The sequence below is a fragment of the Procambarus clarkii genome, chromosome 70 (assembly GCF_040958095.1).
Source record: "Procambarus clarkii isolate CNS0578487 chromosome 70, FALCON_Pclarkii_2.0, whole genome shotgun sequence".
Lineage (NCBI taxonomy): Eukaryota > Metazoa > Arthropoda > Malacostraca > Decapoda > Cambaridae > Procambarus > Procambarus clarkii.
Window position 1 is genome coordinate 1,228,021 of NC_091219.1, and position 17,929 is coordinate 1,245,949.

Below are 17,929 nucleotides of genomic sequence, written 5' to 3' on the forward strand. Positions count from 1 at the left end.
CTGGGAACCATTCAGGATTGTTCGCATACACACACACACACACACACACACACACACACACACACACACACACACACACACACACACATACACACACACACACACACACACATAAGACCAATCCTGGACCAATCCTGGAGTATGTGGCCCCAGCATGGAGCCCGTACCTTGTCAAGCACAAGACGAAGCTGGAAAAAGTACAAAGGTATGCTACTAGACTAGTCCCAGAACTAAGAGGCATGAGTTATGAGGAAAGGCTGCGGGAAATGCACCTTACGACACTGGAAGACAGAAGAGTAAGGGGGGGACATGATCACAACCTACAAAATCCTCAGGGGAATCGACCGGGTAAACAAGGATGAACTATTCAACACTGGTGGGACGCGAACAAGGGGACACAGGTGGAAGCTGAGTACCCAAATGAGCCACAGAGACGTTAGAAAGAACTTTTTCAGTGTCAGAGTAGTTAGTAAATGGAATGCATTAGGAAGTGATGTGGTGGAGGCTGACTCCATACACAGCTTCAAATGTAGATATGATAGAGCCCAATAGGCTCAGGAATCTGTACACCAGTTGATTGACGGTTGAGAGGCGGGACCAAAGAGCCAGAGCTCAACCCCCGCAAGCACAATTAGGTGAGTACACACACACACACGCACACACGCACGCACGCACGCACGCACGTACGCACGTACGCACGCACGCACACACACACACACACACACACACACACACACACACACACACACACACACACACACACACACACACACACACACCTGCCAAAGATTATTGGGGAATATAAACCTGGATATGCGTATGGAAATGTCAAGACACACAAGCCTGGAAACCCACTTCGGCCAATCATTAGCCAGATACCCACACCCACGTACAGACTGGCGAAGCGACTCAATGGCCTGCTGACTCCTTATGTCCCTTGTGCCTTCAGCCTGAAGTCACCAAAGGAATTTGTTGACTTACTGCGTGGCACACGGGCCACAGGGATAAGAGCCTCATTGGACGTAGAATCACTGTTCACCAACGTATCTGTGGACGAGACAATCGGGATGATAGCCAACAGAGTGTATCGTGATCCAGCCTATACTCCTCTTGACATACCAGAAAATATGATAAGGAAACTACTCCAAGCTTGTACTAAAGAGGCACCCTTCTTGAGCCCGGCTGGGCACATGTATAAGCAAGTAGATGGGGTCGCCATGGGTTCTCTCCTAGGTGTCCTGTTTGCAAACTTCTACATGGGTACCATCGAGCAAAAAGTCTTAGTCAACATGAACTTGAAACCGGCCATATACTGCAGGTATGTTGACAACATTTTTACACAGGTACCTGATGTCAGACATCTGCAGGAGCTGAAGGAGGCATTTGACCAGAGTTTCGTGCTGCGTTTCACTTACGAGATGGAAAAGGATGGGAAGCTGCCCTTTCTAGATGTAACAGTCATGGAAAAGAGCGGAGGTTTCCACACTGCAGTCTACACTAAGGAAACGAGCATAGGAATGTGCCTAGATGCCAACAGCGACTGCCCAGACAGGTACAAGAGGAGTGTTGTTAACGCTTATGTCGACCGTGCTCTCAGCCACAGCTCAGAATGGAAGCAAGTCGACGAAGAACTCTGTAGGGTAAGGCAGGTCCTACTCAACAACGGCTTCTCCAATGGTTTCGTCGAAGACATCATAAGAAGGAAAGTGAAACGCCATGCAACCTCTGAAGAGACAACTAACACAACACCTATACCCCCTATTAGACTATTTTACAGGAACTTCTTTTCCACAGCTCATAAAACGGAGGAAAGGGTCCTGAAAGATATTGTTAATAGAAACGTTATCCCTACAGACAAAAATCAGAGGATACAACTGACGATTTACTATAAAACCAGAAAAACGGCCAGCCTACTCATGAGAAACTCTCCAGAGAAAAAGCAGAACGCTTTAAAGAGACCAACGTCGTCTATGCCTTCAAATGCCCTCTTGGGGACTGTAAGCTCCAAAAAACCCAGTATATAGGCAAGACAACAACATCTCTTTCTATTCGTTTAACGATGCATAAGCAACAGGGCTCCATTAAGGAACATATAATCTCTTCCCACAACCAAACCATCGCCAGAGAAATCCTAGTAAACAACACAGAAATCATCGATAGATACAGCGATAGCAGGCGGTTTGACGTTTGCGAGGCACTACACATTAAGAAGTCAACACCAGCAATCAACAGCCAATTAATGCACAACTATATTCTACCCACCTCAAGACTCCGCTCCAATATAGAAGCATCAAGAAATATGGACCAATAGGCTTTCTACAAATCACTTCCATTCAATACCCATTGTTTCGTGTTCTGTCTTGTGTTTAGGAATTTAATACCCTATTAATACCACCTCACCCCATCCATTCAAGCCTGGACACTAGTTCTCTCACAGAGCGAGTTCTCTCTAGTTATGGCAGCTACTGGAAGGTAGTTGTGCTTTCTGGGTTCGAGGCCCACTGGTGGGTGTTGTCCAAAGATTGTTAATCTTCACTTGTGGTTTATGCAAGTATAGGCTTATAGCATGGACACGAGTTCTCTCACATTAACAGTGGCTTGATGAAAAAACGCATAGTAACCTCTCACTTGTCTAGTGCCCTCGGGAAGTGGAGATATTTGAGGTGTATATATATCTTGAAGTCTCTACTTCTTTTGAAGGGTCTGATGGTGTAGTGGGTTAAGGCGTACTAGTTATGGCAGCTACTGGAAGGTAGTTGTGCTTTCTGGGTTCGAGGCCCACTGGTGGGTGTTGTCCAAAGATTGTTAATCTTCACTTGTGGTTTATGCAAGTATAGGCTTATATATATATATATATATATATATATATATATATATATATAGAGTCAAAGAGTTCTTAGTGATATAAATATATATATATATATATATATATATATATATATATATATTTAATGCACAACTAATATATATATATATATATATATATATATATATATATATATATATATATATATATTTATATCACTAAGAACTCTTTGACCCGGCCAGGTTTCGAACCCATGCCGTCCAGGATCACCCCAAAACGTACACAGTACCGTGACCACCACACCAATGATCGTCTATAAGGATTGGTCAGTCATGGCGCTTATTAACTAAGCTCCCTGACTGATCAGCCCCCAACGACACTCTTGGATCCATTTGGGTACAGTTTTTCATCAAATTCTGGAGCATGCATGGGCCGCACTGAGTCTAACATGTTTGAGAAAGCTGCATGAACCCGCAAGCCATATATCACTAAGAACTCTTTGACCCTGCCAGGATTCGAACCCATGCCGGCCAGGATCACCCCTAAACGTACACAGTACCGTGACCACCGCACCAATGATCGTCTATAAGGATTGATTGCAGTAATAGTTTTGTTCACTTTCTATAGTGGCTTAAGTAATGCCTATGACAATGTAAAGACGCATAAACCAGGTAACCCACTACGCCCAATAATCAGCCAAATACCAACTCCAACTTATCACCTGGCAAAAAGACTTAATGAACTCCTAACTCCATACACTCCAAGCAACTATAGTCTATAATCATCAGCAGATTTCCTAAAATTAATCAAAACTACTCGGTCCGATGGAATCATTGCTTCCCTGGACGTCCAATCCCTATTTACCAACGTCCCAGTTGACACAACCATAGGAATGATACTGGACAGAGTGTACAGAGACGAGAGCACCCCCAAATTAGACATACCTGAGCCACACTTGAAGAGTCTTCTCGAGGCATGCACAAAGGAAGCTCCTTTCATCAGTCCGCAAGGGGGACATGTATCTACATATAGACGGAGTAGCAATGGGCTCCCCCTTAGGAGTCTTATTCGCTAACTTTTACGTGGAAAAAGTCGAAGAGAGAGCGTCTTCAGCAGTAGGCAAAAACCAATGGAATACTGTCGTTATGTAGATAACATATTCGTCATAGTAAAGACGCAGATGAACTAAATGACATAAAAAGCCATCTAGATCATGCGCTCTCTCTCTCATGTACTCCCTCTCTCCTGCTCTCTCCCTTCCCTGTTCTCTCATTCTCTCATGCACTCTCTCTTTCCTGCTCTCCCTCTCTCATGCTCTCCTTCTCTCTTGCTCTCCCTCTCTTGCTCTCTCTCTCTCTCTCTTGCTCTCCCTCTCTCTTGCTCTCCCTCTCTCTTGCTCTCCCTTTCTCTTGCTCTCCCTCTCTCTTGCTCACTCCCACGTCTAGATGGCCAGCAAAGATGTGTGGCTGAGCCACAGCAATCCTCTTCTGTCCCCTTATTCCCTCTTTCCCCCGTCCCCTCGTCCTCCACACTATTCCCTCCTCCACCATTTCCTTGTCCTCCCCACCATTCTCCACTCCCTCATCCCCTCGTCCTCCCCACCATCTCCTAAACCCCCATCCCTCACATCCTCCCCACCATTCCCCACTTCATCATCTTTTGCGTTCCCAAGTGATTTGATGTTGACATCAGAAAAATGGGAACATCAAGTGATCTGATGTTTCCATCACTGAAAAATAAGAACAGTAAAAAAAAAACCCGAAATGAAAATCATAGAAAAAATAAAATGTACTCTTGAAATGAATTGTGTGGTAAACAGCTTTTTCCCGTCACAGCATGACATCTATATACTATCTAAATAAAAACACGCTCGGATGCGAATGGAACGTTGTGTGAAAATTTTAAAGCAATCGGTGAAGAACTTTCAGAGATTAGTGATTTTGAACAAACGAACATATACATTTTTATTTATATATATTAAAACAGCTTAATGTTAAGCACAACATTCGACTATAGAGACACTCCCGGTGAAAAATCCTCTTGGTATGTATCTACTATGACATGCCTTATGAAATAAAGAGTACTATATTATTGGTGATAATATTAAAACAATATAATAACAACAAATAGCAATCTGTCTGAAGATCCAATCGTAATCCATGAAACAAGCGTCCTGGGCTTTCATTCGTTAAATGTTGGGTATTTACTCAACCCGTCCTCACACTAGGCTGTTTAAAGCAGCGACCGTCCTCCCCAGATGCATTCATCAATTTTAACATAATGTGTTAAGTATGTTAATCTAACAGCACCTAACCTAACCTAAGGCATACGTTAGGTTAAGGTAAGTGTTTAGGTTCTGTTGGCGATTAGTATTTGTAGTGCATGGATGAAGCATTTACACAATCCGTCCGCGACTTGAGTCCAAATTACGTCCAGCTGTCGACCCCACAGACGCATTCATAAATTTTTACATGCTGTTCATTCAAAACAGGAATTTTCTCATGTATTATGATATTAATAAATTAATATCATAATATATGGCATATTGTGCATATATAAGCATTGGTTAGGCTAGGTTAGGTGTTTAGGTTCTGTTGGCAATTATTTGTATTTGTAGTACGGGGGTGAAGCATTTACAGTATTGAAGTTCGAACAAAATTCGTCAGTGAAGCACTTGTTCCAAAAGGGTTCGAGCAAAATCAGTTGTGAGTCGTGTGTAAACCGTTTTTCACTCATACACAGGGGGGTTTGGCGGGGTGCATGGAATCACTTTTGGGGCGTTGTTTGGAGGACGGGCTACTGGATGGAATGAACTTGGTCTGAGGATGGGTTGGCTTACTATTGTAAATGGAATCAACGTTTTGTACTGCACACTTTCTGGATTATACCCCATCATATGCTGAGATTCATCATGAAAAAAAGAATTATAATATAAAATAGTTAACAGTAAAGAAAAGTTATCCTCAACAATATAATTCAATATTACTTTGTCGATGATGGAAAAAACAAACAGTGATAATTGATGAATCATCTTAGCACCTCGAAAAGCAGTATTTCCTTCCTTTCCCCCCTCCCCCTCCACCCATGAAGGAGACTTTTGACCTCGACTGTACATATATATTTATTTATTTATTTAAGTATACAGTATAATAAAATGTATTTAGCTTGTTTACTTCTTGCCATCTTCCACGAATGGTACATTTTGTTCCTAAAAAGAACACAACACTTGAGGAAATATTACCTTCTGCCACAACCCCTGTTGTTCGAGGTACTCCATGTGAGGCTCCAACTTGTCCTTGTATGCCTCCACTGTCCTCAGGTACTTCACATTCGTCACCATTATCACTAGACCACCTGCGGGACAGGAAGAGTATTAGTGCCTGAAAAATGTGCTGTCTTTCAACACTCATTAATTTTGGGTGCTGATCCACCCCGTTTTCGTGGGGTTCCCAACGTCAAGAAACTGTCATACTAAAAGGCCTTATCCTAACCTACTAGATGACCAATGACAGAAAATGAGACAGTATGTCAATTTCGCGAGCCGCTACCATTAATTCTTACAAGTAATGTTGGCCTTAATAGAGTATAGATCAACATGCGACTCTATGTTGGGAGGACACTCTCATAACATCCTCAAGTACACCCTACCATACTTAAGTACACCCTTACCATACATAGGTATAGACCTGGGTGCATACCTAGGGTGTACCTAGGACCTACTAGGTAGGGCCTAATGACAGATGTATTTATATTATTTCTATTCATTGCGTTTCATTTTAAGGTTTTGAATTGTCTCTCAGCTTGCACTATAAGTTGTATTCAATCATTATTATACAACTGTGTTTAGAGTTAACCTCCACTACTTCTCTTCTAAGTTCATTCTGCTATTATACTACTCTAAGATAACAAAGACCCTTATATTCATTCATGTACATATATAATATGTACCTGGTGACCAAGGGGATCGGAACAAGGCTGTCTTTGATCTAATAATCCAGGATCACGTGTTTTTTTACATGCCTCCTCATCATGCACAACATTATAAACACATACATGTCTTTAATAGTCGAGTCTCTGCAACACGTCATTCGAGAGGCAGGTAAACAGCGTATTGGTTGTCCCTGCAACAAGATGCTACATGAGTGGCTCATGGGAAATATGCCAAAAAATTATCTATTTCACCAATGTCGTCACCTGTACAGGGGAATAACGGTGTCATACCAACATCGGAATTATCACCACACTTATCACTAGAGTTACTGGGGCAGCAAAACCTCGCCTAGTAGCACCTCCAAAGCCGCTGACACTCGGTTCATCAACATTGCTTGTATCTGAACCTATTTCACTGAACCCAGAAAACGACCCATCATCTTCATTATTACTTAGTAGAGACGATGGCACAGATGGTGATGGTAACACCACTAGTGTTGACCATGGGCGGTGCGGCAGGCCGGGCGAGACCCTTGTACTGTACACAATCGCCACATCGTCCACTTCAATGTCCATATTACTGATGTGGACATCATCAAACAATATGCTCTGTGTTTCCACATCTGAGAGCCATTTCTCAACAACGCGGCCGACCGAGAACTGATGCGTCAGAAATGGTCGCTACCTTGAAACTAAGACTTCCCACTGCCGTGGGGCATTAGGGGAATATAACAAAAATGGCGGATAATCATTGGAGGCCTGAAGCCTCCATTTCATATCCAAATGACCATGCGCCAGTTTTGAATCCTACGATCACCTTTGGGAACTCTACGCACCCTCGATCCATCGCCATAAGGCACCCTGCACAGTGCAGTGGTTAATAGTCGGGCGAGGAGCGTATTTAGATGGTCCAAGTAACAGTAGGTAAACTTAGGGAGCCCTGATGTGTAGTCCAACACACAAAGCCGTGATGAATAGTCCAGCTCAGGGAGCTCTGAAGTCTACTTCTACTCACAGAGTATTGATGTGTAATCCCATTCAGGGAGTCCTAAGGCAGTTCTTCTCAGGGAGTCCTTATATGTATTCCGACTCAGGGAGTCCTTCCTTATGTGTTGTTCCACTCAAGGCTCCCTGATGTCGACCCATGCGTGTAGTCCAACCAGTGAGCCCTGAGGTGTAGTCCCACTCAGTGAGCGATGAGTTATAATCCACTTCGAGAGTCTTGAGTTGTAACCCACTCATGGAACCCTGAATTGTTACCAACTCTGGAAGCCACGACTTTTAACCACACTCAGAGAGCAATGAGGTGTAGTCCCACTCAGTTAGCCTTGATGGAAAGTGGGTTCATATGAAATATTTATCCACATTTATCAATCATTTCACATAAAATTATTGGAACGCTGTAGATGGACAGCGAACTTTACCCGCCTTACGATCCAGTAAAGGCGATCAACAATAACAAACAAGAAACAATATCTCAGTGTTGTGGTAATACAACTATTAATTTATTATCAACTAAGGAAACTGTATCCAGTAATGTCTATTGAGTTGTGTTTGGAATACAGTTTAAGTGTTCTCACCTGGCTTGGTGATCCGGATAAACTCATCAATGGCTTGAAGAGGCATATGGTTCTCAGCCAGGCTGCCAGCGGTCACCACCACATCATATGTGTCTGGCAACAACACACAAGATAAACGTTACACACACACACATATATATATATATATATATATATATATATATATATATATATATATATATATATATATATATATATATATATAGTATATAATAGTATATATATATACTATTAAATATGACCGAAAAAGTAAGATTAATAATTCTAACACGAATTTTCTCGATCTTTCGTACGTTTCTTTTCACTGTTGGTGGTAATTCAAAAATCAATTCTCCAAAATTCATTTTTATTTCTAGTCTGAAACGACACTTGAGCGCGTTTCGTCAAACTTATTACATTTTCAAAGACTTTAGCTTACACATACACAACTGAATAGAACTTACACATCTTCGATTTGTTTATATCTACATTTGAGTGAGGTGGATGGGGTGAGGTGGTATTGATAGGGTATTAAATTCCTAAACACAAGACAGAACACGAAACAATGGGTATTGAATGGAAGTGATTTGTAGAAAGCCTATTGGTCCATATTTCTTGATGCTTCTATATTGGAGCGGAGTCTTGAGGTGGGTAGAATATAGTTGTGCATTAATTGGCTGTTGATTGCTGGTGTTGACTTCTTGATGTGTAGAGCTTCGCAGACGTCAAGCCGCCTGCTATCACTGTATCTATCGATGATTTCTGTGTTGTTTACTAGGATTTCTCTGGCGATGGTTTGGTTGTGGGAAGAGATTATATGTTCCTTAATGGAGCCCTGTTGCTTATGCATCGTTAAACGCCTAGAAAGAGATGTTGTTGTCTTGCCTATATACTGGGTTTTTTGGAGCTTACAGTCCCCAAGAGGGCATTTGAAGGCATAGACGACGTTCGTCTCTTTTAAAGCGTTCTGCTTTGTGTCTGGAGAGTTTCTCATGAGTAGGCTGGCCGTTTTTCTGGTTTTATAGTAAATCGTCAGTTGTATCTTCTGATTTTTGTCTGTAGGATACAACTGAAAGATAATGATAACGAAAGATAGAAAGATAACGTTTCTATTAACAATATCTTTCAGGACCCTTTCCTCCGTTTTATGAGCTGTGGAAAAGAAGTTCCTGTAAAATAGTCTAATAGGGGGTATAGCTGTTGTGTTAGTTGTCTCTTCAGAGGTAGCATGGCGTTTCACTTTCCTTCTTATGATGTCTTCGACGAAACCATTGGAGAAGCCGTTGTTGACTAGGACCTGCCTTACCCTACAGAGTTCTTCGTCGACTTGCTTCCATTCTGAGCTGTGGCTGAAAGCACGGTCGACATAAGCGTTAACAACACTCCTCTTGTACCTGTCTGGGCAGTCGCTGTTGGTATTTAGGCACATTCCTATGTTCGTTTCCTTAGTGTAGACTGCAGTGTGGAAACATCCGCTCTTTTCCATGACTGTTACATCTAGAAAGGGCAGCTCCCATCCTTTTCCATCTCGTAAGTGAAACGCAGCACGGAACTCTGCTCAAATGCCTCCTTCAGCTCCTGCAGATGTCTGACATCAGGTACCTGTGTAAGAATGTCGTCAACATACCTGCAGTATATGGCCGGTTTCAAGTTCATTTCGACTAAGACTTTTTGCTCGATGGTACCCATGTAGAAGTTTGCAAACAGGACACCTAGGGGAGAACCCATGGCGACCACATCTACTTGCTTATACATGTGCCCATCCGGGCTCAAGAAGGGTGCCTCTTTAGTACAAGCTTGGAGTAGTTTCCTTAGAATGTTTTCTGGTATGTCAAGAGGAGTGCAGGCCGGATCACGATACACTCTGTCGGCTATCATCCCGATTGTCTCGTCCACAGGTACGTTGGTAAACAGTGATTCTACGTCCAACGAGGCTCTTATCCCTGTGGCCCGTTAGAAGAAGAAATGTAGAAATGTGAAGAAATGTGAAGAAATGTTAGAAGTAGGAAATGTCCTCTCTCCCTGATCACGCTCCACATTATTCTGACTAATCACAGCTCGCAATAATGACACCTACCTCCATTGGCTTACACATATGATGTAACGTCAGATTCCTGTTGACTGCTATCTTTTTATTCAAAGAATGTACAATTTCCTTCCTTTTGACAACTTGTGACATCAACACTAAATTGAACATAATCTAGCAGTTATTAATTTGTTTGCCGACTCTCAGCACTTGTAAAACAACAAGATACAGAGACGAAAATTTTTATGATGAAAATATTAAACAGATTTAATTCTTTAAATTATATATATAAGTTAATATATTTATTATAAATTATTGATAGAATTATTGAACAAATGTTTTATATAAGTTAAAGATTTAGGTATTGAGTGTATTGGCATGCATGTCAGGTAGGAGTCAAGTATATCTACGTATATTAACATTTACTTTAGAATACAGAAGCATCGAACTTCTCACTTAAGGTTTCATACTCTGGATTTTCATATTTATTTATACTTATTAAAGACAAAGATGTGGATAGGTTTCTCACCTTCAGAAATTGTTGTCGGGTTCTGGCTTATGAGCTCCTTATATGTAAGGCTGTACACTCTTCTTTCTTTAAGAATGTTCAACATTCCTTCTGAGGGTTCCAGGGCATCTATGTTCCTAGAATGTGACTTTCTATTAAAATTTTATGAAATATATATGTCAAAATGTTATTTTTTTAAATGATATATATATATATATATATATATATATATATATATATATATATATATATATATATATATATATATATAATATATATATATATATATATTAAGATATTACTTAATATTAATTTGGTGTTCACTAATAATACGATCAAGTCTAGTTTAATAAAAAAAATCCCCTGGTACAGCAGGTTGTGTATATTCATTTCCCTGCAATGATTGTGAGTCTGTGTACCTTGGACAAACAGGAAAATCCTTACAATTACGTATGTCTTAGCATGCTAATAGTATAAGAACTGCCCAAACGTCTAAAGCTTTGTATCTACATACAAGTTTGTGTGATCACACAATTAATTGGGATGTGGCGAAAAGCATTACCAATTGCAACGGCTTTGTGGAACGGAATTTAATTGAGTCTGCGCTAATTAGTCAATATCCAAATCTTCTCAATGATAGTGATGGTATGTACACACTTGACCCAGTTTTAAGTTACAATATTGCACAACAGTTTAAGAAAAAACTATAATAATTACATTGTCTCATAACAATATTATATTAATATTTAATGTAAGTTCAATGAGGCTTTTTCTATATATATATATATATATATATATATATATATATATATATATATATATATATATATATATATATATATATATATATATACATATATATATATATATATATATATATATATATATTGTGACGATAATCTCCTTCAAGAGATTGAGCCTGCTCTTCCCTCCAAAAATACGTCGATACATCTATATAAAACTACTATGGAAGAAATGTCCAACAACGACAACAACATCTCCAAGGTTTGCCAGAGAGCAAAACGTATGCAGCCAGGAACACCTGCCTCACCTCAAACCGCCAAACTACCTGTCTTGTTGCCGGCTCCTCGCTGATTGGCCGCCGGACTGGCTGCAACTGCACTCCACCCACTATACTACTTGATGTCTGGGGCCGCCACGACCTCAGTCCTCAGAATATTCAGTGCTTTCATACGGTTAACACTTCTTCCTGGTAGACGAAGCCTTGGCTTACGTGTACTGAGAGAGGTGATAGCTTAAAGCCAATATTCCTGCACCTCTCATTTTATTGTATATTGCACAGCTTGTTATTGCTCACTTGTCTTAACGTAACTTTTCATTTTTTCATTTAATTATTCTTATTATTTTGATTGATTGATTTTATTATACGAATTTGTATGTCCATTTTATTCATGTTTTGTTTTTCTAACGTAATTAAAATTCCATTGTTAAAATTTACTTGTGTTTTGAGTGTCTTCTCCTTACCTTACCACAGACGAAGTTCCAGATTTTCTATTTTTTTTTATTCTATGTGACGAGGCCATACCCCTAGCTTTGAACAGCCGAACACCAACGCGTTACCGTCACATATTATATGGGGGCCTGTCCTAGGAGCTTCACTCAGGTACTGGTGCCAAGTGGTAATTAATGGTAAGCGTATTTAACTTTGTTAACGTAGCTTTTACTATTTTTCATATTCAATTTCATTTTTTATATGGTGCGGTGTATTGTGCATTACGAGAGTAACATATGGTGAAGGTGAGACAACTTTGGATTACGTGGTGACTGTAGGCCGCAGTCATACTCTTAATTGGTCATCTCTCCCTCCGTGTTATTACTCGTGTTTACCATCCTTGTCCCTTGAATATTTCTCATTTTGACAGATCATCATATTGGTACCCTGGTACTGTGGTCTGCCCCGGGTCAAGAGCACCCAATCTTCTGCAATCTGACTGTAGGAGGACAAAGAGGGCCATAGTTCCTCTAGCTCGAACTTTAGTTGCTGAATTGGGACCTCAGCAGCAGTTCTCGTCACCAGTTGACACCTCGCACCCCTACACGTCAGTCAGAGATGATGATACATACAACGGTAGGGAATTAGCTTACTTTTTCAGAGCACAAAAGTTCGCTAATTCTGTAAGTATCATATTAATTTCAGTAGGAAAAACTTGCTTTATGTCCTATAGACTTGGCAAGGTATGCCTACATCCTTGGACTACCAATTTTACTTTTGAGGCAATTAACTGTTTCATTTGTTTTCGAAACTCTGTTTCATTTGTTAGTAGGATTTTCTTGCCCTTATCCTCTTACATGAGTACCGGGTACAAGATTTCCTGCGCCCTTGATTTAAATTAATCATTTAACATCTTGTACTTAACTTTAATTGTTAAAGATCCCACAGGATAGGTACCAGTTGCCACGTTGTCCTGTTTCTGACATTCACTATTGAATATTCGTTGTACCTTTATTTGCTAATTTCACCATGTTTCGTCTCCAAGCTTTCCGTGCAGATCCAGCAGGTGCAATAGGGACTTTAAGTCATGCCAAGAAGACTGAATTACAAACTCTTGCACATGAGTATCAACTAACAGTTCCCTACCAAGCCAACAAGAGTGAAATACACAACCTGTTGCTGGATCATTTCCTAGAGCAAGGTAAGATAGACTCTGAAACTCATGAAACTTACTATATTGCAGATAAAACTGATTTGGCAACGATGAAACTCAAACTAGAGCTGGCCAAGATTGAACGTGAGCAGCAAAGGGAAGCCCGCGAACAACAAAGGGAAGCCCTCGAACAACAAGAACGAACAGCTGCCATACGAAGGGACGAACAAGAACGAGAAATCGCCCACAAGGAACGTGAACTCGCCCTCCAGGAACGTGAGGTTGCAATGCTCCAGGAGCGGGAACGCGTACAGCTTAAAACACTCCAGGAGCGGGAACGCGTACAGCTTGAAACCAAACAACGCGAGTTGGAGATGCAACGCGAACATGACAAGCAACAAGCGACTCTGGCTCTAGAGTGTCGTCAACGAGAATACACGTTGGAAACTTCACACCTCGCTCAACGCCAGCAAGCTACTGCCAATCTTCCCGTCAGTTTTAATATATCACATGCAAGTAAGTTAATGCCATCCTTTGTAGAAGCTGAAGTTGATGTGTTCTTTACCACCTTTGAAACCCTTGCTAATCAACTCAGTTGGCCTGTCGACCAATGGGCCACACTTCTCAGAGTCCATCTTACAGGTAGAGCTGCAGTCACACTCAGTACTTTGGCGTCTGAGAATGACTACCAGACTCTGAAAAAAGCAGTGTTGGACGCCTACCTCCTCTCTACTGAAAGTTATAGAAGGAAATTCCGTGACCACCTGAAGGCAAGTACCACTACCTTCCTCGAGTTTGCTAACACAAAACGGAGATATTTCATGAAATGGCTGGAAGCAGCACATGTCTCTACTTTTACAGAACTCGTCAACCTGATGCTTGTTGAAGAATTCTTGAGGCGTGTGCCGCCTCCTGTCCGTCTCTACTTAGCAGATAAAGAAGAAACCGACTACCTGAAGTGTGCTAAGTCGGCTGACACTTACAGCCTCATCCACCGGCTGACACCCGAACCATCCTCCAGTAAGAAGTCGTGGTACAGTTACGAGAAAGTGAGCCCCGATCAAGCTGGTTCGCAACTGTACTGCAAGTATTGTAGACTCTATTGACATACCATAGACAAGTGTGGTAAGTCTCAATACAAGGGAACCACTGACCCACAGAAACCCAAACCAACTCCTCCTAAGTCCGGTAAGCCTGTGATGAATGTTGGTGTTAATGTTAATGATCTTTCTCTTTTTAGTAACCACCTGTATACTGGAACTGTCTCTGCCAACGGTTCAAATCCGGAGGGACGTTTCAAATTGAAGATCTTGAGGGACACAGCGGCTCTTCAATCGATCATCTTGAAGTCGGCTGTGCCCAACATCGTCTACACCGGAGAAACTGTCTTCATCACTGACCTCACTGCTACCACTCCATACCCTCTCGCCAGAGTCCACCTGGATTGTCCCTACGTGAACGGAGAAGTCCAAGTCGCCGTCAGGGAAAAGCCTTTTCCCATGCCTGGAGTGCAACTTCTCCTAGGCAACGACTTGGCAGAAGACCTGCAACCGACCAACCTGATCGTCATGGACAAACCCCAGGTGTGTAACTCTGTGCCAAGTAACCCTATTCTAGCGTATGTTCCAGCAGAGGTTCAAGAGAGTGATGAAGTTTCTCCTCCGGTTCTCGTGACCACCCGTGCACAAGCCGCACGTCCACAGCCAGCTGACTCTACTGCTACCGCTGTCCCTCAAGACCCTCAGAAACTACCCCCGCATCTGACCAAGTTGGAGTTCCGTAAGTTGCAGAGGGAAGATCTTACTTTAACACCATTGTTTTTCCAGGCTGAGACTCAACCCGACAGTATTCCTGGGTTCTTCCTAGAGAACGACTTGCTCTACCTCAGATATAGACCCAGTAAACTGAAGGAGGAGGACGATTGGGCCAACATCGAACAACTTGTGATTCCTACCAGCCTGCGGCCCACTATTCTACACCTGGCCCACGGAGCACTCTCCCACTACGGCTTCAACAAGACTTACCATGGAATTCGTCAAGACTACTACTGGCCAGGTATGGTAAATAGCGTCAAACAGTACGTAAAACAGTGTCATACATGTCAGATGGCAGGCAAACCGAACATCTCCATTCTCAGAGCGCCACTGATTCCCATACAGGTGCCTGCGGAACCTTTCCACAGACTCATAATAGACTGTGTTGGTCCTTTACCTCCGACCAGTTCAGGTAACGCCTACATCCTAACCATCCTGTGTCCTACCACCAGATTTCCCATATCAGTTCCAGTGAAGAACATCACGGCTGCTACGGTTGTAAAACATCTATTGAAGATCTTCACTCAATACGGATTTCCCAGGGAGATTCAGAGCGACTGTGGTACCAACTTCACCAGTGATCTCTTCAAAAGGACACTGGAGGAGTTCAACATCAAACAGGTATTGTCCAGCCCCTATCATCCTGCTTCACAGGGTTCTCTTGAACGTAGTCATCAGACAATCAAAGCACTCTTGAAAAAGTTTTGTAGTGAAACCTCTAAGGATTGGGATAAGCAAATCGACCTTATAATGTGTATTTACAGAAGTCTCCCCAATGAGTCCCTAGGAGTATCTCCTTATGAGATGCTCTATGGCCGTAAGTGCCGTACTCCCCTAAAGGCTTTCAAAGACTCTCTCCGAGATGCCACCTTCAGTGAGCATCAGAATGTGCCCCAGTTTCTTCAAAACCTTCAACACATTCTAGAGAGAGTCCACCGTTTTGCCCATGATAATCTATTGAAAGCCCAGGAGAGGATGAAGACTCATTACGACCAGACCAGTAAAGTAAGAAAATTCAAGCCGGGAGACTTCGTCCTAGCATACTTCCCTATCCCAGGTTCACCTTTACAAAACAGATTTTCAGGACCCTACTGCATCAAAGAGTGCAGAAATAACAACAACTACGTCATAGAGACTCCAGATAGGCGGCGGAAGACCCAGCTGTGCCACGTCAACCTCCTGAAGCAATATAATGGTACTCCTCCCACTGTCCTGACTAACTGTTCTACCTTCACAGATCCCTACATCCACAGTGAGACCGTCCCAGCTTCTCCTCCCGAGAGCACTGACAAGGAGTCAGCGCTTTCTAATTTCGAAATCCTTAATGATCTTCCCAAATACTTTCAGGATAATAATCGTGCTTCTTTGCCATATTCTAATTCCACTCTCACCTCGTCAGATAAGCCCTTCATCCTCCATGTCGACGCCAGTGGTACCGACGTTGGTGGTGTCGTGATGCAGCAACGAGGCGAGGAGAATACACCTGTCAGCGACTACTGCTACAAGGAACTACGGAACAATTGGCAAGGAGCTACACTTCATCATCCTGAAGTTCCAGCACTTCACTCCACACCTGAAAAGTGCTCGGTCTACCATCAACACGGACCACACCACCCTACACCTCCTGCAGCACGCCCACTTCCCATCTCAACGTCTTCTACTATGGGCTTGCTAACTGCAGAAATTCAACCTGGAGACACGCTATACCAAGATTCCGACAACATCTTAGCCAATGATCTCTCCAGAGTTTATGAAGTAGAAGCGACTCCATCTATTACTCCACCACATAACGACGTACTTCTTCCAGAACCGCAGGCTTCGGGGGAGAGTTGTGACGATAATCTCCTTCAAGAGATTGAGCCTGCTCTTCCCTCCAAAAATACGTCGATACATCTATATAAAACTACTATGGAAGAAATGTCCAACAACGACAACAACATCTCCAAGGTTTGCCAGAGAGCAAAACGTATGCAGCCAGGAACACCTGCCTCACCTCAAACCGCCAAACTACCTGTCTTGTTGCCGGCTCCTCGCTGATTGGCCGCTGGTCTGGCTGCAACTGCACTCCACCCACTATACTACTTGATGTCTGGGGCCGCCACGACCTCAGTCCTCAGAATATTCAGTGCTTTCATACGGTTAACACTTCTTCCTGGTAGACGAAGCCTTGGCTTACGTGTACTGAGAGAGGTGATAGCTTAAAGCCAATATTCCTGCACCTCTCATTTTATTGTATATTGCACAGCTTGTTATTGCTCACTTGTCTTAACGTAACTTTTCATTTTTTCATTTAATTATTCTTATTATTTTGATTGATTGATTTTATTATACGAATTTGTATGTCCATTTTATTCATGTTTTGTTTATCTAACGTAATTAAAATTCCATTGTTAAAATTTACTTGTGTTTTGAGTGTCTTCTCCTTACCTTACCACAGACGAAGTTCCAGATTTTCTATTTTTTTTTTATTCTATGTGACGAGGCCATACCCCTAGCTTTGAATAGCCGAACACCAACGCGTTACCGTCACAATATATATATATATATATATATATATATATATATATATATATATAGGGGAGTACCACCACTGGTGCAATTATAGGGGCAAACAGCCTCAGACAAGGGAACACAGAGCATTCAGGGAAAATCTTGCCATTTAACTCTGAATACATAATAG

General features: G+C 42.0%; 1 protein-coding gene across 1 annotated transcript in view; it reads right to left on the reverse strand.

The window, feature by feature from the left end:
- The window catches only part of LOC123750920 (methyltransferase-like protein 27), a 224,667-nt gene that overhangs the window by 1,719 nt on the left and 205,019 nt on the right, over positions 1-17,929 (reverse strand). Inside the window, exons 5-7 of the mRNA XM_069311901.1 lie at positions 10,851-10,966; positions 8,317-8,409; positions 6,048-6,160 (exon numbers count right to left, since the gene is read on the reverse strand). Coding sequence (XP_069168002.1) covers positions 6,048-6,160; positions 8,317-8,409; positions 10,851-10,966 — 322 coding nt within the window. The remainder of the gene's footprint in view (positions 1-6,047; positions 6,161-8,316; positions 8,410-10,850; positions 10,967-17,929) is intronic.